This window comes from Gallinula chloropus (genome assembly GCF_964237585.1).
Source record: "Gallinula chloropus genome assembly, chromosome: 5".
Taxonomy (NCBI): Eukaryota; Metazoa; Chordata; class Aves; order Gruiformes; family Rallidae; genus Gallinula; species Gallinula chloropus.
Window position 1 is genome coordinate 36,970,314 of NC_140090.1, and position 21,388 is coordinate 36,991,701.

Sequence of the window (21,388 nt, forward strand, 5' to 3'; positions counted from 1 at the left end):
TTTTGTTGTTTGCTTGTTTATTTATCTTTTGAGAAAGGAATAGAAGTAAAGCACCTTAACACTCCTGTTGGGTTTTTCTAAGTTACTCTTTTTTTTCATATTTAATTTTTTTTGTTAAAATGATTAACTAAGGGATTTGTTACAGCCTCATTAAGCAGCAGTTTCTTAGGAATAGCTTTTTGCCATCTCAGGGTCCCAAGACAAATCTTGACTGTTCCATCTACCACACTGGTGTGAACACATTTTTTTAATTTTAATTGAACTTTGTCTTGGGCCAACCGAGAATTTGGTTCCCCCCTTTCCCTGCAATCTGTATTTTATGACTTCCAGAAGCTCAAATGTGCAAAAGCTGTCAATTCTAAAGAAGTTCTTGGCAAGAAGACCTAGTTAAAGCATAAATAACCAGGGCAATTTGCTGTGTGCTGCTCATAATGGAAAACAAAGACAAATAAGAAGGCCTTGTCAGAAAAACGGACTTTCACAAGATTACTTCATTTGTGTTTTTCCCTAGAAGAGAAAATCACTAATAGAGTATATAAAATGTAAACAATTTGTTATGGTGTATGCTTGTAGAGTTCTTTTGAGGGTTTTTTGATGGTTGTCCACTTTATTTGCTTGCACATAGAATCTCAATTTAAACAGAACATTTCAGTCTCCTGTCTAATTTCATATGTTCATTTTGTCTGTGTAGGAGAGAATTTAAGCTGGTTATACATTAGGTGGGCAGATAATTTGTGTTAAAAAAGGGGAATAATGTATTTTAGAGGTATCCTACTGGATATTCTGTCCTTATTGTTTATAATAAATAGTTGCTAAAGTCAACTGAAAGTTGTGAGATTTTGATTTTCTGTTCATGGCAGGAAATGTCTAGCATCTTCTGCAAGGTGACATATTACCTTCCTTTCATTGTTGAGGTAGTTGACACACAATTCTGTATAAGCCAGTTGCACTCGTGTGATGTTCTTATGCCAATTCACTGGCCTCTCCTTTTTCTTGAGTCTTTTGTAATATCTCAGGACTCTTTCTTGGGAGGAGGGGATCACTCATTCTGGCCATGGAAAACTTACCTACAGGGTCATGCAGGATTTAGATTCAGTAGATAACCCAATAGCATGACTTAAAACACTTCTTTTCTAGAAGATGTTCAATTTTGTTTTTACAGTTCTTTTAAGTTAGTGGAAAAAAACTCCAGCAGTAATTTTCTTTAAATAAGCAAATTCAGTTAATGGTAGGATACTAGTGGAAGTTATATAAGAAAATATTGCATTGTGTTGTCTCTGTTGCTTAAATCTATTGGATATTAAGATTATTTGTTGATTGAGTACCACTGCACCATTCATTTATTTAGTACGTAGGCTGAGTAAAGGTTGGTGATACTGGTGATGAATTTAGCATAATAAAGTTAAGCGGATCACCACGTCAAGCACTGTGAGGCTTATCTTTTTTGTTATAAAATGCACCTATTTTTAAAGAGCAGTAAGAGTGACTATACTATACTGACAGCTATATTTATAAAATTGCTTGAATAAAAGAAATCTAAACTCCTTTGTTGGGTTTTTTTGGGCAGTGACTTGATATCTAGCTCGTCATTACTGGATGGCGTTTTGTTAGGTTCCAGTTGTTAGCGAATGGTATTCGTGTAAGCTTGTGGGAGGAAGCGTGGTGCAAGAATTAGGATTCTTGCTGGTGGAGTTACTGGAATTCTTTACAGCTCTGTAATCTGCATTAACTGATACAGTTTGGTAGTTTCTCCAACTCTGGGATTTATAATGCAGAACAGAAAACTAGCTTAGCCTGGGAATAGCTGTGAACATTGATCGTACTGGTTTGGGCAAATTCTGTAGTTACAGAAATAAGCTGATGTGAAACTGGATGGGTATAATCAGATATCTTCTGAAAGCAACCGAGATGCTTGCAACATGAGGCAGAGCAGCTGTCAAAAATGTTCTTGTGCAAATGTGGTTATCTTTATTTTTGGACTAACCAGCATTTTGTCTTCACAGCAGCTATACTTCTGAATGGAAGTGGCTTGCAGACAGAGCTAGAATTGGCAGCCGTTGGACATGGCTTCAAGCCCAGATTTCAGAACTAGAATACAAAATCCAACAACTAACTGACCTTCACAGGCAGATACGTGCCACCAAGGTATTGTCTGTCAGCTCATAAATGGGCTTTTCAAATAATCTTTTGAAAGTGTTTCTTGTAATACTCATTTATTTGGTTCCTCCTTCTTGTTGTTGTCTGTTTTGCCCTAGAGTGCTTGTATCCATGCAGGCTATTGTGTGCAAAGGTTAATGAGAAAGACATCAGGAGGTAAAAAGCATCGTGCCCTGGAGGCACCATTACGGCAGTGGGAGTTGGGAACTCTTTCTTACCTTCCTATCTGTGATAGTTAGGGACTCTGTTAAGGACTTTGAGGGGCCCAGCACAAGGTACTGTATTCATCACCCTCGTTTTTCCCTCTGTAGTAGAGGCAAGATTTGTTTTTCAGGAGGGGTGGTTGGTTATTCAATTTTGTGTTGTGGGATTTCAAGGTGGGTTTTTTGTTATTTACAGTGCATGTTTATTCTGAGGATTAGCTAGTTAATGTTTGTACAGCACTTTGAACAGGTCAAGGATTAATTATTACTAAAATTCCAATGTGTGTAACTCATGTACTAGTTTTTGTAAATCAAACTGGCTAGACAGTGGGAAAGTCACATTCCTAAAACATTAATAATCTATCTATCAATTTAATGTGTTCCCCAGGTCATTCTCATATACAGGGAGCCAAAACCTGTGGTAATTTTGGTGATGTGATAGGGTTAGCGGGTTCTTTGGCTCTCAATTAATGAGCTTCATGTAGGTTTCTCATCTATGCTGGGGTCAGATAAGCACAGATGGAGAGGAGCCAGAAGATGCTTTAGACTTTTATGGGGCTGAACATAAGGCTTAGAGGGAGTTTAAAAGGAGTGGGAAATCACCCCACAGAGCATTTCCCTCTGATCACATGAAGAAAAATTATTTCCTCTTCTCCCTTCACCCTGAACGCCCTTCCTTTTATATCCAGCTTTGTCTCTCCAGCTCACAACTTTCAAAAGTCAGATTTTAGTTTAAAAAAAGAATAATTGAAGAGCCTTTGTTTCAGGGTCTGTCCAGCCTCTGTGCCCACAGAAGTCAAAGGAGGTTTTATATTTTGGTGAAGGGTGAGGATTGCCCATATTTTAAGAGTTTTCCTAAATACCAGGTGCATGCACACTGTTACACCCAAAAGCTGTAGGGTGGCATAAGTCTCACAAGCTGCAGAAGACAGAGAAGAAAATAACAGAAATGAGAGAAAGAACATTCTTTTAGTCATGCATTTTCTTCGCATTAGGTGGTATGTTGGCTTGGAGCCTAGTCATCTTCCTGGTGGAGATCTTTAGTGACATTCCTTTTTGCAAACTTCATGCCCCTTTTACCAGCTGTGGTGTTCAGTATTTGGCATCATGTCCATAGTGAAGGTAGACGTGTATTTTCTTCAGCTGTGATTTTTTTTTTCTGTATACATGTTTGTAGTCTAACAGTGCAGCAGCTATGGAAGGACACGTGGGCTGATAGAAGAGCTCTTTGTTTTCATTTAGTGACTGCAGAGTAGTTACACAATATCATTAGAATTTGTGTTTAATCATTTCAGAGTGGTTGTTATGTGTTTTGAGTGGAAAAATCTGTGATTCATAGCCAGCGAACAATGATTTCAAGCAGAATGCCACTCCTCTAACACCATAACGCAGTAGGAGGGGAGATGGTTAACTTGTGGGCAGTTTCCTGGCCTGCTGCATTGTGTCTTCTCCATCTCTACCCACACAGAAGTAGCAGCTCTGGACCTTTGAGAGTCCTTACTTCTTTAAAAAATGTGTATCTGTGAAACAAAACAATTCCATCTAAAGAGGTGGGGGGAGGAGTTCATTGCCAAAGCCTAGTGGCTGTAACACATTGAACTTATAATTCCTATCTAGTCAGTAATAGTCTTCTAATTCTTTACTCTTCCTTCTATGTCTAGTCCATCTCTCCTTTTCGATATGGTGTGTCAGTTTTCTCCTTCCTTTTGTGATTTCCTCTTTCTGTGCCTGGTAGGATTCTGCAACTTAAAAGTCTAGTGGAAGCAGGCATTTTTCCTGTGTGTCTTCCTACTTCTCTGACTTCGGAATTTGTGGTTTAGACTTCTGTGAGTCACATTTTTCTCTCTCTATAGTCAGGACATATGAGTCTTCTACCAAAATGATCTAAAGATTATCTAAACTCTTGGGAGTCTAAAGCTGTTGAGCTAGCTTGTCCTCCTGATGTGGCACACAAAGATTAGGTCTATACTTCAATTTCCTTGAACATATTGCTTACTTCGTAACTTCTTTTGGTCTGCAAATTGTAGGATTATCCTGTCTGGATTCGTTTCCATCTGCTGTAAATGGAAAAACACAGCTGATCGGCTACTACCTGATAAGAAATGTGGAAAATCTAGCACTGATGGAAATTCAGAATTTCTGTGCCCCTTTGGGGAATAAAGCAAGTTTTCAAGCACCCACATTTGTTTGTAGAGAGTATCTTTGTTCTCAGCTTTGAATTTATAACTCAAACAGGGCAATAAGTTAGAGACACAGTGAGAACAGGACAACTTCACATTTTCTCCTAGTCTTCCCTTTGAAGTCTCTTTGAGACTTGCTTTCATATTTTAGGGCAAGTGGCTGCTGAGGCAGGAGTTAAGGTATGAGTAAAACTACAGGATCCGTACTTTTCCACACCCACAACCTAGGTGAAGTCTGTCTCCCTTAAAGAAATAATATAGGGGTTCCTTGTGTTCACATGATTACAGTCGTCCTTGGGTTTACTGGAACTTTATCGCTGTAAATAACAATTCGAGGTGGTGTGATTCATTGATCCCATTCTTTCAATATCAGCTTAATAGTCGAGTAAAAGACTTGAGGAAGTTCTTTCCTTTTCTCTTGAAAAAGCCTGCAGAGATTTGATAGCCTTTTCTGAGTTTTAAATTTATTTGCTCGCAATAATGTTGAATTAAGGGACTGACTGAGGAGCTGTTGTTGACTGTTGCAAAGTTATTTTTGCTTACTATTTTGTAAAACCTTTTAAGTTGTTATAAAGGAACCAACTGAGGTATTACCTACAATTGTATTTGACACTTCTATTTTTCTAATCTGTCATGTGGAAAATACAATGGGGATATTATTTTCTTAGTTCTATTTATGAAAGTCTGTTATTTCCCTACCATATAGTTATTTTATTAGGTGGCATTCTAGACAGTAGACCACGTCTGATGGCACATTTGTGCAGGTGGTCTTGAAAAGCAATGAGTTTTCTAGTATATCTGGCATAGTTAGCTCCGTAATTATAAAACTCTAAAAATACTCACCTTTTACAAAATTATTTAATAAATTGTAAAATGCCTTTGTTTCGAATTGTGTACATCTCTCTGCTAAAAAATAACAACCTCAGTGTTTTGCTAAGAACATGGCTAGGCATGGGAAAAATAGAGCACTTTAAAATGCCTCTGCAAAATTTACTGGCTGCAAAGAGTGTAACCACAAAGGGTGCTTGTTTCTTACAGTAAAACCTCTTCTTAAATCAGCGGCACAAATGATCATATAGTTGCTCTAATAAGTATGAATTTCTGATTTGAATTTTGGCACAGATGTTTAAGTAGTAGTATCACACTAGAGTGATTGCTGTTCTAAGGAGTAGCATAAATGGTGCAGCTTTTCCTGAATGAAAATAACCCACTATTTCTATATTCAAGCTGTTAAGTGTGTTTAAAATCTAGCTTAAGTGCTCCAAAGAGTTGCTGGGAGGATTGAAGGGGATGTGCCAGGTTCAACTGCCCCTTAAAAGTGATTTAGGAGGGTTAATCCTTTGTCAACCAACTGTGTTCAATTGCTGTTGTCTAGGGGATGGTGATGTTAGAAGAATTCCCATTTCCAAAAGACATTTTGAAGAAGCAAATACAATTGACAGACCAAGAAGCTTTATTAAACGCCACAGGGAATTCGCAAGCTGCCATTGAGAGACAGGATTCTTTGCCGGAGCATGACTTTGAAATGTCACCCAGCAGCCCTACCCTGCTTTTACGAAACATAGAAAAACAGGTAACGTAAAATAAGAACCGAACGGTCAGTGGAGCCAAATGATTTACTTCATAAATAGGGCAGGTTCCATGGTGATGACTTTCAAAAGGGAAGATATTTCACAGTCCCAAGAGTGGGCGCTGATGAATTGAAGGGCTTAAATAACTACATTGTACACCGGGTTTACAAATTAACCTTTTATTTCTGATGTGTCTGTGTTACTGCTTTGTTTCCATCAAAGCGGCCACATAACAGATTCTGATGGCTGTCCACAAACCTGCCTCTCCTTTATAGTTAGCTTCGATGTAGAGTTGCCACAGATTGTTTCAGGAAATACTTACGTGAGATGAAAGAGTACAGCTGAAGATGGAGGTATGTTGCACTTAAAACAAAAAAAAACCAACCCAGAATTTAATTGTTGGTCTGCCTTTTCAAGTGTCACTGGACTCAAGTTTGCAGCTGAGGAGTTCCAGGTACTTAACAGGCATAGCGTAGGCGTAGCTGTGAGTGGAGTTTCGGTTCACCGTGTTCAAATCAGTCATTTCCAAGGTTAATTCCAGGAAATACGATATAGACTCCAGCAGGGTTTTCTTTTGCTAGAAAGTACATAAAGAATGTGGTAGGATCACATTGCTGGAGGAGATACAGGAAATTTGTTTTCAGAATGAACTTAGGCAGTTAGTATAGAGCAAACCTGACAGAACCAGTGTGGTGCATTAGTATGTCACTCTCCTGCTGTACATAAATTCCTGCTCATACACACTTTTTAAAAAAAAAAATGGGTAAAAGTAGCTTTAGGTACTAATGCCTGTTCCTGAATCTCTGTGCCAATTTTTCTTGTTTGATGATCATACTTTCCTGCTCTTAAAATGTTTCCCGGTTCGATAGATCCTGTCCACAAAAGACAGGAGTGGGCAAGCAATGAAACAGGAAATTTACAGGCGCAGTGCTAGCTATTGCACAAGGTAAACCAAAGAGCATTTTTAGAACATGGTGAATGTCCCCTCTTGAAGTGATTACTTGGAGAGTTGAATGCACTTCTCAGTAAGACATTTGGCAATTAAAGTATTAGTAGTGTGTTTCCTGATCCCTAAATATCTAGAGACGTCCAGGAACTTTGATGATCTGATAATTATTTGGAAGTAAAGGTGTTCTTCATTTAACACGTATCACAGATTACGTCAGATTTCTTCCCCTTATACCACAAAAACCTTTGAGTTTTGATTTGCCTTTTGACTATCAGTTCTGTAAATCAACCGTAACTCTGAAGGTCTGAGTTTCTTCTTGTTTGGTATCTGGAGTAGCAATGTTGTTGGCTGAAGTACATCCACAGATATTCCCAGAGAATTCTTCAGTGCTATGTCAAAGTATTACTTTGTTAGAAATAAATAATTTTACTCATGGACACCAAAAAATTCATAAAGAATTCAAAGTGACTGAGCCCAGCAATTTGTATTAATAATGCTTTCAAGTTCTTCTCATAGCTATGCAACGTTTTAAAAACACGTACGTTTTCCCCTGTGTTTTGGAAGTCTGCCATTGTTTCGGTTCTTTTATATTCCGTAGAGACTTTACTCCTTACACGTTGAATTCTGTTGAGATTTTTTTAATCAATCTGCTAAATATTTTACTGGCATCTTGTTTGCTTTGTCCAGACCTTTTGTAATTGACTTGCTATTTCTGTGCTTTAAAGTCCATCCCTGAATATTTTATTCTGATGGGAAAGCTTTACCCAGCGGCACCACTTGAACATGAGCAGAAAAGATACGAGTTGTAAAAAAATTGAAACTAAGTTTTTCTGCCCCTTTCTGCATAAATGGTAGTGCCTCAAGATGTAAAGACAACTTAATGGGTAACCTTTAGTGATTCTTGTTTTAAACAATCTTAGTTCTGAGTGAAAATCTTACAGTTTAATGTAAAAGGTTAAAAAAAAAAAGTGTGCCATTTCAGATACATTTAATTTCTATTTAGTCTGCAACTTGGAGTTTCCTTTAAGAAAGCTACGTTTATTGGCAAAATAGCCTTTAAGGTTTGACATTTAAAACAAAAAAATCATTGTGAAATGTTATCTGGAGTCGGTCCACAATTCATTGCTTTATAAGGAGTAATTCTTAGTCTTAACAAATGAGCTGCATTTGTTTTGAGGCAGTTCTGCAAATCCTGGTTTTGGTGGGGTGGGGGCTAGTTTTGAAGATTCTAGAAGTTTTTCACTACTCCCTCTGTAGTTACAATAGTTATCGTGTCCTTACACTTCCTTTTATGAAAACACCTTTGTCAGACTACATTGAGCAATGAAGAGGATTCTTTTAAAAAGAAAAACACTTCAATTGAACAAAATGTACTGAGTAGACAGCAGACTTTCCTACACACACACACACACCCCACTGCCCCCCCCCGCCAGTTGAAATGCTTGTTGAATAGCCAGTTAGAAGCTCTGGACTGCAGCTGTTGTAACATCAGCTGTAAAGTGATCTGGTTTCTTTTGCCTTTTAAAAAAGCTTTGGTTAAATACTAAGATCACTAATGTGTTTTGTGTACTACTTATTCAGATGTATAAACAATGTCCTTGGCTGGTTTGGTCAGGGTTGTGTTGGGTTTTTTTGTTGTTTTACAGGGCTGGGATTTTTTATATAGTTGAACATAATGATTGTGAAAGGAAAAACATGCCACACTTGATTATTCACAAGAAGAAAACTAACTAGGATTATTCCATGAAGTATGCAACTGGAATCCTAAGTAGGAAAACAACAAAAACCCAGGACCTTTGAGCCACTGGGTCTGGATAAAAGTCTGACTAGCTTCTATTTTTTTATTTTTTCCAGAGTGCACAACTGAGTGAAATCATCAGCAGCCTAATCAACCTGTCTCCAGCTTCTTCATCTCTTTCATCCAAGACCTGTAGGCACAGGCAGCTGGTCAATGGCATTTCCTTCAGGTAAGTGACAGTTATGGTAGCATTTTTTTTGGTCCAAGAATAACTTTTGGTAAAGTTATGCAGATGGAAGTGGTAATTGTTACAGCAGTAAATGAGGAAAAGAGAGCTGCTTTCTGCAAGCTTCAAGAGACGTCAAGTCTTGGTTGTACAGTTGAAAGTAGAAGAGGTTTGTTTTGTTTATAAAGGCATCATAAAAGTATGCAGTCACTGTAAGTACATTTAAGTACTCAGAAGATTACTATATCTGTGAAAGAGTGAAAAGATGCAGTAAGTAATGCAGTACTTCTGATTATTTCAGATTTAATGCATTTGGTCTTCACAAATGCAGCTTGCTTTCTTGAAAGGCAGTGAACTGGACTTTGCTAGATTAGTCGAGTACATAAGCAATGTCGCCTTGCCTCAGCATGGGACAGTGTTAGGGTTTTTTGTGGCAGTTTCATTAATTTTAAGCATATTGGTCTTCAATACAAGGCCAAATTTGTATTTACTTTTACATTTTCAGGAATTTGGAGATAATATTTTTCCCTTTCTGTTTTTTTGTTCTGGATGGATATACCTTCCAGGATGACCAGAGCAGCTCAAAGTTAGCATTGTAGAAAAATGTTTCTTAGTAGGACTCTGTACTTCTCAGAAATTCCATCTTTTATTCAAAGGTTTTAAAATAGAGTAGAGGCTGTTATCTGTATTAGTCTCAAAACAGCATTAAGGTAATTGACTACAGTCCTATCCTAGAAAAGACATAGGTGTGTAGGATATTTCTCCTGAGATACTGGTACGGTGATTTTTGAGGGTGGAGCGGTTGCTGTTATTCATAGGTCTTAATTAAGATGAGATGGATGAAGAAAGTGTTTCCCACTTGAGCTGGGGTTTTGTGGCAGTGTCTGCAGCAGGACGTAATTCCCTGGCTCCCAGCTCCAAGAAGAGCTGGCCACACCGTCTGTTTCAGCAGCTTTGCCGCAGAGGCTGTAGCCTCCCACAAAGAGATTATAATGAGCAGCTTGGATGGGCAGCTCCTTTAACCACCGTCTGTTCCAAAGCAATTGTGAGACCGTGCCCTAAATTTAAGTGTGGGTTGGTTCTGTTATTTAGCGTTTGCACTCCTTATGTATCGGCTGTTTACAAATACTCTCGGGGAAAATCAGAAGATTCCTCTGAGTTTGGGGACGAAAAAAAGCCCTGAAATAGGAGTTGCTAATAGAGATTGGTATGTGGAGGAAGAGAGTAAAAGAAGCTGTTGAATCTGTGACTTTTTCACCTAACAGGTGAGGAAGGGATGCTGCTTTTAAAAATGTTCTGAGGAGTGTGTGAAGCTGACTTCATGATGAGGGACTGTAATGTTGTAACCTTAAGCTACCTTCTGATTTATCAGATACTATCCCAAATCAGTTCTTTTTCCATGTTATGAGCAGCACAGTTGTTTTCTCACAGAGCACTCTCTCTAAGGCTAGTTGCTTTGCATGGCTGGGTTCTGATGGACAAAGGGGGAGTTTGCGGGGGTGGCTTCTGCAAGAAGCAGCCAGAAGCTCTTTGCAGGCCCAAGAGAGCAAACACCAACCGACTCAAGGCCAGAGTTGTCTTTGACCAAGGCCGAGCCCATCAGCGATGGTCACAGTGCCTCTGGGAATCACATTTAGAAGAAAAAAAAAATTCAAGCAGCTGCTTTTTGTCCCCAGAGAAGGGAGTGAGAAGATGTAAGAAACCGTGCAGACAGCAAGGCCAGTGAAGGGTCAGGGGGGAGGAGTGGTGGTGGGGAGGGAAGGAGGCGCCCCGGGTACTAGAGAGAAAGATGCCTCTGCAGCCTATGGAGAAACCCATGGTGGAGCAGGTGTCCCCGCGCAGCCCATGGAAAAGGCCAAGACCCCACCTGCAGCCCATGGAGAAGGCCCCACGTTGGAGCAGCTGGAGATGTACGGAACTCACTGTGACCCACATTGGAGCAAGCCTCTGCCAGCACTTGCAGCCTGTGGAGAGAGACAGATGAGAGAACCACGCCGGAGCAGGTTTGCTGTAGTGCGGAGGCTTGTGTCTCCTTGGAGGACCAGGCTGGAGCAGTCTGGGCTTGAGAAACTGAGAGACGTTCTGTGATTTGTGACTGCACCCGTACAAGTGACCCATCCTGGGGTAGCTGGGGAGGAGCTGAAGCCCCGTGGGAAAGGACTCACGTTGGAGAAGTTCATGGAGGATTGTCTGCCATGGGTGGTACCCCACGGTGCAGCAAGGGAAAGGTGTGAGGAATACCCCCTCTGGCCAAGAAGGGAAACAGCTCATAAGGAACTGACAGAAACCCCCATTCCCCCAGTCCCTGCCCCTCCCTGTGCCACAATGCATGGGAAGAAGGGAGCAAAATCCTGACTAAAGTGAAGTCTGATAAGAAGGGGGGAGTGGGAGGAAGGTGCTTAAGATCTGGTGGCACTTCTCATTATCCAACTCGTGTCACTGAGTGCGCAGGGCAGTGTCATGAATTACAGAGTTTTCTTTCCTTTATTCTGCGTTGAGTCTGTTTTGCCCATGACACTAATTATGGAATGATCTCTCCCTGTCCTTATCTCGACTCCTGAGCCTCTCGATAGATATTTTCTCCCCTGTCCAACTGAAAAGGGGACTGATAGAGCAGCTTTGCTGTGCGTCTGGCCTCCAGCCAGGGCCAAACCACTACAGAAGACTTGGAGGACTTTCTCAGTGCAGTAGCTCTAAACTGGAGCTGGTGAGTTATGTGTTGGAAGGGAATCTGAGAGATTTGAGAGTTTTCTGGAGGTCATCTTAAAAATCACTTAAATAGTTAATTTAAATTCTTTGCTTCTTGTGACGCATTTTGAAATCTGCAAATAAATACGTTTATTAAAGATGGTAATTAAGCATGATACAAAGTAGTTATCATAAGAATCTGGCAGGGAAAATTCACTGCCTCCTACATCTTGGTTATTTGAGTGCGGTTTTTTTCAGGTTTTTGTGGTATTTTGTTGTTGAGACAGTTACATACTACAGTTAACTTCATTTCTTGGCTGCTTCTTCCCTTGTTCTAGACCTAACTCTGTATTAAGTACTTGAGAAAGTAGAAATCAAGCTTAAATGGAAAGTAAAGTGCTTTTTGTTTTTGAAGGGAAAGAAAGGGGGCTGATAGTGATTTTTACTGAAGTAAATTCTTGAAATCAGTTGTAGGCTCTTGATGTGAAAGGTTGGATAATCCATGTTTAAAGAAAATCTAGACATGCAATGCTTTGAGGTTGGTAATCACAGGGTTGCAGTACGGTTGGTTACTTGGGCTATTCCCAGTGGAACTGGTGGTGCATGTACAGTTCCTGGTTGATGAAATGCGGGTAGCCATGAATCACCGTTTGTCAAGGTCTGATTTCTTTAGTGGCTTCCCTTTTGTGTGCAGGTTTTCTTTGCTCAGTTGAATCTAGATGCCAAGATTAGCAAGATGCATCATATGAAGATAAATGCAGTTCCACAAGCTAGTGATAACCACTGTCTTACCACGAGAGAGGAACGAAGAAATTCATTACTTGAGTACAACTAGTGCCTGTTTGATGGCTTCCTGTGTGTGTATGTATCTGTGAGTAAGGTCTCTGCTCTTCAGCTAGGCTACAGAGCAAGAAAAGCTAACCTATGACCTTTGAAAGGAGAGTTCCAGCAAATTCATGAATTTTACATCTGGTGATGGTTCATCTCTGTTCATCTATAGAATTGCATTTTAGAAAACACCCAAACTAACGCCAAAATAAATCAATAACTTGAATCTTGACTGGGAAGCCACTTAGACAAGAGGCAGGAAAGCTGTACTGCTGTGTACTGGAGCTCCAAGCCTGAGAGCTGAGATCTCAGCTTCCTCTGAAAATGGAGCCCTGGGTTACTGCAAGGTACAGGAGAATGAATAAAAGAGCTGGCAGAGACTGAAGAGAGATTAACAGAGACCCAGGCAGAGCACCAGAACAAAGGCAGGAATTGCAGAAGTTGGGGAGACACACTGAGGAGCTTTTTGTTACAATTTACCTGTCTGAATTGTTGCTCATGTAATAAATAACAGAGAGGTAATATAGAAGTCTAGAAGTTGAACTTGGTAGCATCTGACTTTGAGAAATATAATTACAGGGAAAATGCTTTTGAGATTTCAAAGTATTTTAAGAAAATTTTTCCATGGACTTTAAATGCATTTCTTTCTCTATCCTTAAAAATTCAGCATTAGCATTAAGAATGTCATGTTTAAGTGTTTAAGGCTTTTTCTTAGCACTTACTAATATATTCCTTTAAAAACTTTGTACCCTCCCTCTTCTAATTAGTACATTTTTTTCACTGAGCCTGTGTTGCTTATTGGGCTTGTCCTGATGTATCAGAAGGACAGCTCAAATTCAAGCACATAAAGCTTTATTACCACCCCAGCACAGCATGGGATGGTGTTTAATCACACCTTCATAACAAGCACTTCTATTTAATAAAAATCTACTGTTAGAAGAATAGTGCTTGTCAAAAAAGATTGATAAAGGGCCTTGTATTAAATTCATTTTCATGGTTTTTCTGTGTACAGCTTTACTAATATACTGTGACTTGCCAGATAAAGTTCATAAGAGAAAGTAATTATTTGTGCGGATAGATGACCTGTTGTGAGCCAAGGGCAAAATACCTAATACACTTGCAGCATAGAGGCAGTTCAGAGTTGCAGCCAAGGTCTTCAGTATTGCAAAAATAAGCACAGGCTTGAGTGCTTTTTGCAGCAAGCCTTCAGCTTTGCAGGCAGGTACTGTTACAGCATCAAAATAACATCAGGATACCTGTAGAAGTGAAGTGCATTCTTCCTATCGGGTCATTCCCACCCAAGTGGAGGGTGTTTTGGCATTTTACTTTGTAAGACTGACTTCCCTGTTCTGGTGAGCAAAGAGGCTGTAGATTGGTGAGTGATCCAAGCTTGTTACACACATGTTTTCTACTGCTCTTGGCCCTCTGTTCTCACATAACTTTTGTAATTGCATACTGTATACTAAGGGTGTGAGCACAGCAATTGCACATACAGGTGAGGTTATGGAGGGATGGCTATAGTACTGAGGGGGGATTCAAAGGGGTAGACTCGAGGTAATGCAAGTAAGAGTTAGAACGAAGCTTTCCATGTGTTCATGCAGACTCTGTCTCATTTTCACTGGATCTGAGCTGGTGTGCTTCCAAATTACCTGGGTCTAACCAGCTTGTAGGACAGACAGGCAGGCTGGGCTTTCTCTTATACTCAAGAGCATGCCCCAGGCGGGGCTTGTGCTATTACTGAAGTGCTCTGTTGGAACATCCCTGGAAGTGAAGTTTAATGGCCTTGTGTTGGTTATGCTAAGTGTGCAGTGTTCCTTATTTTGATACCTGTGCGCTGAACAGACACTGGTTTCTAAAGCTTTACTTAAATTTCAGTTCCTTTCCAAAACTAGAAAATCTCAAAAGTATCAGGGTCTTCCATATGTTAGCATGAATGCTGCCTTGAATGGAATGCAAGTTTGCAGGGAAATACCAATTGGAACTTAGAACTCAGGTGTTGGAAGTGTTAGAAAGAGAGTTCTTGAATTTGGAAAAAACAAAAATCATCATATGCTTGAGGGCTTAGCTTCAGTTTGACATTTGCTTCCTTGAGGAGGAAGGTGAACAAGAACGATAAACTTCTTTTGTGGCCCAACACAGAGTTAATCGACGAGCAAACAGAGCACATGCATGGTTTCCTGAAACCATGTACTAGAACATTTCAGTGTCTATAAAACGATCTCAGATTTAGATAGCTAATGCTAATCAGTGTATGAAATCGAGGCGTTTGCATGCAGAGGGTGTTTAATTTTTCATGTTTTCTCCCCCTGTTAATCACGAAATTGCAGAGCTTCAGACAACAGAGAGGTATCCTCTTCAAGAAGCTGGTTGCTTGATCATCAGCACATCAAGAAAAGAAGAAAAGAGAAGACAAGGCTAAGATCTCTCTCCATGGCTAATGTGAGCACATCTGCCCGAACAAGGCCACTTCACAGCTTCCAGAAGAGGAAACTCTACAGAATGCATAGTGCCTGGAATCAGCAGGTAGGCGCTCTCATCTCTCTTGAGGAGACAAACCCAAAGAGTCCAGCTGCTAGAGTCTGCGTGTGTCTTGTCTGGTATGTCGGAACAAGAGCACATGCTGTGCTGCTTATTTGTTACGTTCAGGGACCATATAGTATATGTGGCAGGAGTATTAGCTGTGCCAGCGGGAGCTTAGAGCTAATGAGCTGAACATAAAAATTAAAGATTGCTCAGAATCCTGCTTATCAAATCAGTTTGTTGTGTGGCTGTCTTTAAAGCCTTTGTGCAGTCTAAGAGGCAGCTCGAGAGCTTCCTTGGGAGGCTTGACTGCTGAGGAAACATGCCACAGTGTAAATCAGCTGCCTGCTTGCTTTCAGAATATTTGTTTGAGCTACAAGAAAGTTTACACAGCTGGTGGCACACATTATTTTCTAGGAAATTAAATTGCAATATCTTAATCTTGCTTCTGTTTTTGCTGTTCCTGATTAGTTTTATTTCCTTTTTCATGACACTTTTGGAATTCTTTAAAAATCTTGAAATTTTCTGCAGTACAAAGGAATTAATATTTTTAAATGGGGTAAAAAAACCATTGTCTGCTGTGCAGGGCAAAGCTTATCTCTTCACATCTGAGTATTAGTAGAGTATTGCTGGTAAGAATATGTAATGAATTTAGCTGTGGTGCTTAAAGCAACAGTCTAATTTGGGAACGGAGGCTGAATGAACTGATTCTGTAGAGCAGTGTTAATCCCAAAAGGTTTTAATCTCTTGATTTTACTTTGCCTTTTAAAAGTGTGCTATATTGAGAGAAATCTCCATGTCTCCTCAGCTAACTGTCTAGGATTTACTAAGTGTACCAGTGGTCTGGGGAGAAATCTCCCCTGCAAGGATTTTCTGTGTGAGCGCGCTGATTCAGCATCCTCTGCAAAATGCAGAAGTGCCCTAGTTTTAGCAAGATATTTTATTGAAAAACTGTCCAGTTTCTTATTAGCTTGGCTTCCCAGCTTCCCGGCAGCAGGGCTCAAAGATTTGGAAGCCTGCCTGGAGGGTTTTGATGGTGGGGGATGGAGGGTGGAGGGTTAGATTTTGGGAGCTCTACCTCCTGGACACTTAATTTTTTCATCTTCCTTGCATTAACCAAAGAGGCTGTTGCTGACTTCAACAACTTTCCCATTCAGTCCAATCCATGTCCTGTAAAAGAGGTTGGAGGCCTTGTTACCCGTCTTATGCCTCTAATACCACAAGTGCTTCTTGCAGATGTGTGGATTGTTTCCCCAGCAAGAGACTCCAGGACTTTCTGCTTAAATATGAGGAGTTTCCACTACAGATGCAATTTCTAGATTAACAGGGTCTTCTAGAAGCCTGCATATTGCAGACCTCGTATTTCTAAAATATGTCTTTTGAAAACTGGGCCAGAGTTAGTGCAGTTCAGGGAGTAACAGAAGCTTGTGAACAGAAACTTCATTTCTGCAGCCTGGCAGCAGTTGTTCAAAGCATTTGAAGTTTGCATGTTTATCTTCAACCAACCATAGAGCTGAGCTACTCTGCATGCTCAGTAGTTTACTTTGACTTGTAGGCTAAGGAGATAGATCTGTAGTTTACCCTTGATTTTAGACTGCAATCAAAAAGTACATTTTTAAGGTAAGGTAGTTAAGGCTTTGACTGTTGGAGCTGGTGCAACTCTGCTCCATGCTCTTGACATTTCTAGTGCTGGGTGAACATACTCTCTGTGCTGAAAGTGAACAGATGTCCCAAAGGCAGCCTGGTAAAAACCCCTGTAGGGAAAGCACTTTGTTCTTACTGTCCTCTCCATGGGGAAGTGAACCAAGTAGCCACGTGAAAAGCTGCATCATGTGCCACAGATAGATTCCACTCGTGTTCCTGGAGAAAATAAGAAGTGGGAGCAGCAATCAAGCTGTCTGCTTCAGACTTCATGAAAGTGCCAAACTCAATTAAAATTTTAAGAGTTAAGGTAAAGCGGTGAACAAAGCCATTACAGAGCGTTGGTTAAAAGCAGAGTATTGGATCCTACCGGCCAAGTAAATGATAAAATTGGACTGGACATTTTCAGCACGTTCTGACAATCAAACTTAAAGATATCAACTCTTTGAATTAAGAGTTGTCATCATCACTATCATTTCTTTCAAGAAATCTTACTCTAACAGGCCCTGTCACCTTCTTACTCCTGCACTTGCTACACTCGGTTACCCAGCTGCTGATGAGCTTGCTCAGCTTGAAATGGAAGAACAGTGGCTGTCAGCCCAGACTGACAGCTAGATTAGGCAGATGTCTAAGGGTAAGGATGCAAACTGGGGAATGAGGTTGATATCTAGCTTTCTTTGGAAATGTATTTATATTCCCCATAGTAATCCAGCAAATTTCTTCTGGCCTTTCAGAAAAAAAGGAGTTACTTTTTATCAGTTACTTTTACTGGAAAATAGTTGCATTTTTAAGGTAATGTTACTGTGCTAGCTCTAGCAAATGCCTCTTCGATATTTCTTCAGGTTTTATACATTTATATAGGTCTTGGTACCATGGTTTCTGAGGACCACCATTTCTTTAAGGTCACTGGCCTGAGAGGAAGCTGGAGCTAGGGAAGATTTGCTGCTGCCTGGCTGCAGCATATATGGAGTTAATAGAGAGCAGCTTGCCAAGATCAGAGAAGAAAATTGAATCTTCTGAACATCGCAGCTCCTGCGCCAGCTTCCTCATGTTGCCTGGTTCAAGCAGCCATTGAGTGAGTGCCTGGCAGTGCTGATGGGCGATGCCTCTCTGCAGAGTAATCTGAGATGATGATGACTAAAGAATTCTGACCAGAGAATCCAAGCAAAATGCAGACTTCCCATGTGTGGGAGATTAAGAAATGCTGGGATAACTTTAAAGAGTTTGTTGATTTGGGGTTTTTTTGGGGGTGGTAACTAGTTGTATCCCTTGTGCATCAAATGGCATTCAGTGTTGTCCTTCAAATCTCTCCCGATTCTTTTGGGAAGCTCATCTCCCCCGCTCCCCCTCACCCCCCCAATATCTATGTTAGGAAAAACAAAGTACGAAACTGTGAACTGCTGTTCCGTCTGTCAGTTCATAAGGTCACTAGGAAGACAGCCACATTTTTTTTCTCTTATCTAATGCCATGCCACATACGTTTACAATGCTGTCAGAAGTTTGAGTATTAGTGACCTCGTAGCCCCCGCTGCCTGTTGAGACATTCTCTGTATTGTTCTCTATTTTGCCGGTTTTTCTGTTCTGTAGAGGACTACGCCTTCCCCTGCTCTGGTATTTAAATAATGTTTACACAGAGTGTCTCTAAGAGAAAACATAGAACTCTATGAAACTCTATACCTGCCAGATTTACAAGACAGCTAGACTGCAGTGGGGATAAATAAGACAGGATGCAGGGCGTTTGGCTTAACTATCGCCATCCAGTGTCCTCAGGAACTTGACACATCCTTTGGGCCCAAATCCCCTTGTCCCCTAATTCAGAATGACTTAAGTACTACAGATGATCTGTGAGTCATCTTTTGGCCATGGAATCTGTTTTGTATCTTTCTTCTTTCATTACCTAAATAGCTTGGTAAGATCTTAGGCCATTTCTTATGAATCAGTGCACAAGCCACTCGGAATAATCCACGTGCACAAAAAAACTGGGATTGCAGTGTGTGCTTTGGTCTAGAGGATGTGATTGCAGTGGTGCATTTCTTCAGTGTATGAATAGTAAAACTCATATGGGGGACAGCACAGAGGACTAAAATGCAGGCATGGTCTAGTAGGAGGACACGTGCTTGTGGGCAGGAGTTGGAAGTCCGTGTGCTTCTTCAAAACACTGGATCTGACATTTACTTGCCTTGTTACAGCTGGTAAGCCAACCAACCTCAGGGTCATTTGCCCTGCCATGAAATGTACGTAATGTAGTTTTAACACTAGGAAAGAAGGCTAAGATTTTCAAAACATAAAACTGAAGAAGTCTGTAAGTAGCAGATGAGTGTCAGGACTTTTAAGGCATGAGCTCCAATTGAATCGTTTCACAGTGGTGGTTGCATTTATTACTGATTCGCCCTCACCCAGATTCTGCAAAGTGTAATTCCTGGGTGCTCCTGCAAATGCTTTTCCTGTAGCGAGGACCTCAGTGATCTCAATTTCTGGCTAATTTTTGCCTGAACTTGAAGGAACTGAGTTACGGGTGAGTAATCAAAAGTTCTGTTTAGTTGGTTTGAAAACAGACAAGTGATGTTACTAGACGGATAATCTCAGACAGGATTTTGCCTAGCTGACATGTCCCGGTGTTTTCTTTTCTAGTATTTTAGCAGTGTGGCTTCTTGCATGGTTTTTTGTTTTGCTTTTTGTACATTTTGTTAGCTTCTCTTTTAACATTATACCAATGACATTAGTTTCAGTTTTTACTTTTTTTTTTGAGTCGAGTCATGCTTTGGCAACAGATGCCATTGAGGTAAAGTACTCTTTTCATCTATTAAAACTTTATACAACCATAAATGAAAGTAACGGGCAATAAAGGAGTGAGATTGGAGTACTATAAATGTTGGTCCTATCCATTTCTTTGCGGAGCTGCAGAGCACAGTACATTGTTCTTTTAAATCTGAAAATTCTCATTGTATTTGTATCCCCACCTGCTGGAGGAAGAGATGGTTGTATGGACTGAGGCACATGTAGAAAACTGGAAATCTAATTTGCAAAGGTGCCAACACCCTGAAAGTTGGGAATTGAGGTGCAAAAGCTTACATTTTAGATAACCACAAGCAAATGATTGGTGTAATGTTGCCAGTTTTTGCAGTTGAGTATTGCCACATTTTTTTCTCTTCAGTCTCAAAAGGGAGTTAAGTGAGAGCATAAGAATATCTGCTTTTAGTTAGTGGATTAGAAAAAAAAAAAGGGACTGCTTCTCCAGAGGGCTACAGAGCAAGACAGGAAAAACGTATTTAAATTCTAGGGTTTGGGTTTCTCCTTTTAATCTGGTTCAAGGATTTTTATTTTTTTGTGTCTTGATGCTTTCTCAGTGCATGCTTAGGGACAGTGATAGATGCCACTTGATAAATACATGTGGCTCTTTCACTAAATCTTGTTAATTTTCAGTTCTTAGAAAAGAATATAGACACACACACCCTTTTATAAGTTGTATTACATCCAGTATGCAGAGCCTTTACCTTATTTGCTAAATGTCTGCTATCTGCAAATTGTCTGCAGTGGAGAATAAGGCGCGGGGAGAAGGGGGCTGTGCAAACAAGGTGCTTAGTCAGAATGTTGCCTATCATGTGGAAGTTGTACCCTGTTTTCTGCCAGGTGATATGTTTGTCTAGGGACAAATATTTTAGCACCTGCTTCCTAGAATACAATCGCATTTCCTCTACCATACTGTGCTGTGTTGTGGTTTATTTGTGTTTACAGAGATACAAGTGAATTCTTTGTGGCTGTTAGGAGTTGCTGCTTTCGTTAGCTCCCTTGACCTGTACGTTTAAAGAAACAACGCTGTCTGCAGCAGTAGCTATCAAGCATTTTCCTCAGTAGCCGGCTAGAAGTTTTGTCTTTCACATAGTGAAGCCTTCATTTCACCGACAGGAGTCTACTGGTTGTCATCTCCCTCCATGGTACCCCTAGATACTGACCTCCACCACCTGCTTCTGTGTAGCTTCCTGGCACTGCTGACTTCTAAAAAGCCATGAATACAGGGAATGTTGTTGTGTTGCCAAGTCTCCTGCAAACTGGTTCTCAAGAAGAGGATACATCGTGCTTCAACAAACACAGTGTAGTACCTCTGAGGCTATGTCAGTCTTCTGATCTGGGGAGTAGACCTGCTTGGTTACAGTTTACAAAGTTTGTAAGTGAAAATAATAGTTGATAAAATTACTATTTGAATACTGGAAGTGTCAAAAGAAGTTGTTCTGTTAGTCAAAATTCAGCAAAACCTGAATGGCAAAATAAGAATTATTTCTATGCATTCAGCTATTCTGAGTGTGTGACAACACTGTTATCTGCTAGGGAGGAAGGAAGGGAGAGCACCGTAGCTTTGCACTACGGTGATACTGCCAGTGGAACAAAATCTGTCCTTTGTGAGGCTTATGGCAAGCCAGTCAGGCTGGGAATTCTTCTTTTCCAGAATGAAAGTGTGCTTTTCACAGTCCTGCACCTTTAGCTTATTCTGACATTGCTGTAGTGTTTTACTGATCACATCTACTCTTTATTTCTACATGTCATATTTGAAAGGATACCCCTGTAGATTGACATGTCTTCCCTTCTTTTGGGAAGGCAAAGATTCAGCACTAACCTGGATTTTTCAATTGATTTACTACTTGAACAAAGGGTCTTGGTTCCTTGATGTTGAGGACGGCATACATTTCCC

At 40.4% G+C, this 21,388-nt stretch overlaps 1 protein-coding gene across 1 annotated transcript in view; it reads left to right on the plus strand.

Annotated features, from left to right (window-relative positions):
* KANSL1L (KAT8 regulatory NSL complex subunit 1 like) overlaps positions 1–21,388 on the plus strand; it is a gene marked incomplete at its 5' end in the record, with an annotated part of 59,905 nt that overhangs the window by 14,385 nt on the left and 24,132 nt on the right. The window contains 4 exons of the mRNA XM_084264694.1: positions 2,004–2,145; positions 5,916–6,113; positions 8,915–9,027; positions 14,868–15,063. Coding sequence (XP_084120820.1) covers positions 2,004–2,145; positions 5,916–6,113; positions 8,915–9,027; positions 14,868–15,063 — 649 coding nt within the window. The remainder of the gene's footprint in view (positions 1–2,003; positions 2,146–5,915; positions 6,114–8,914; positions 9,028–14,867; positions 15,064–21,388) is intronic.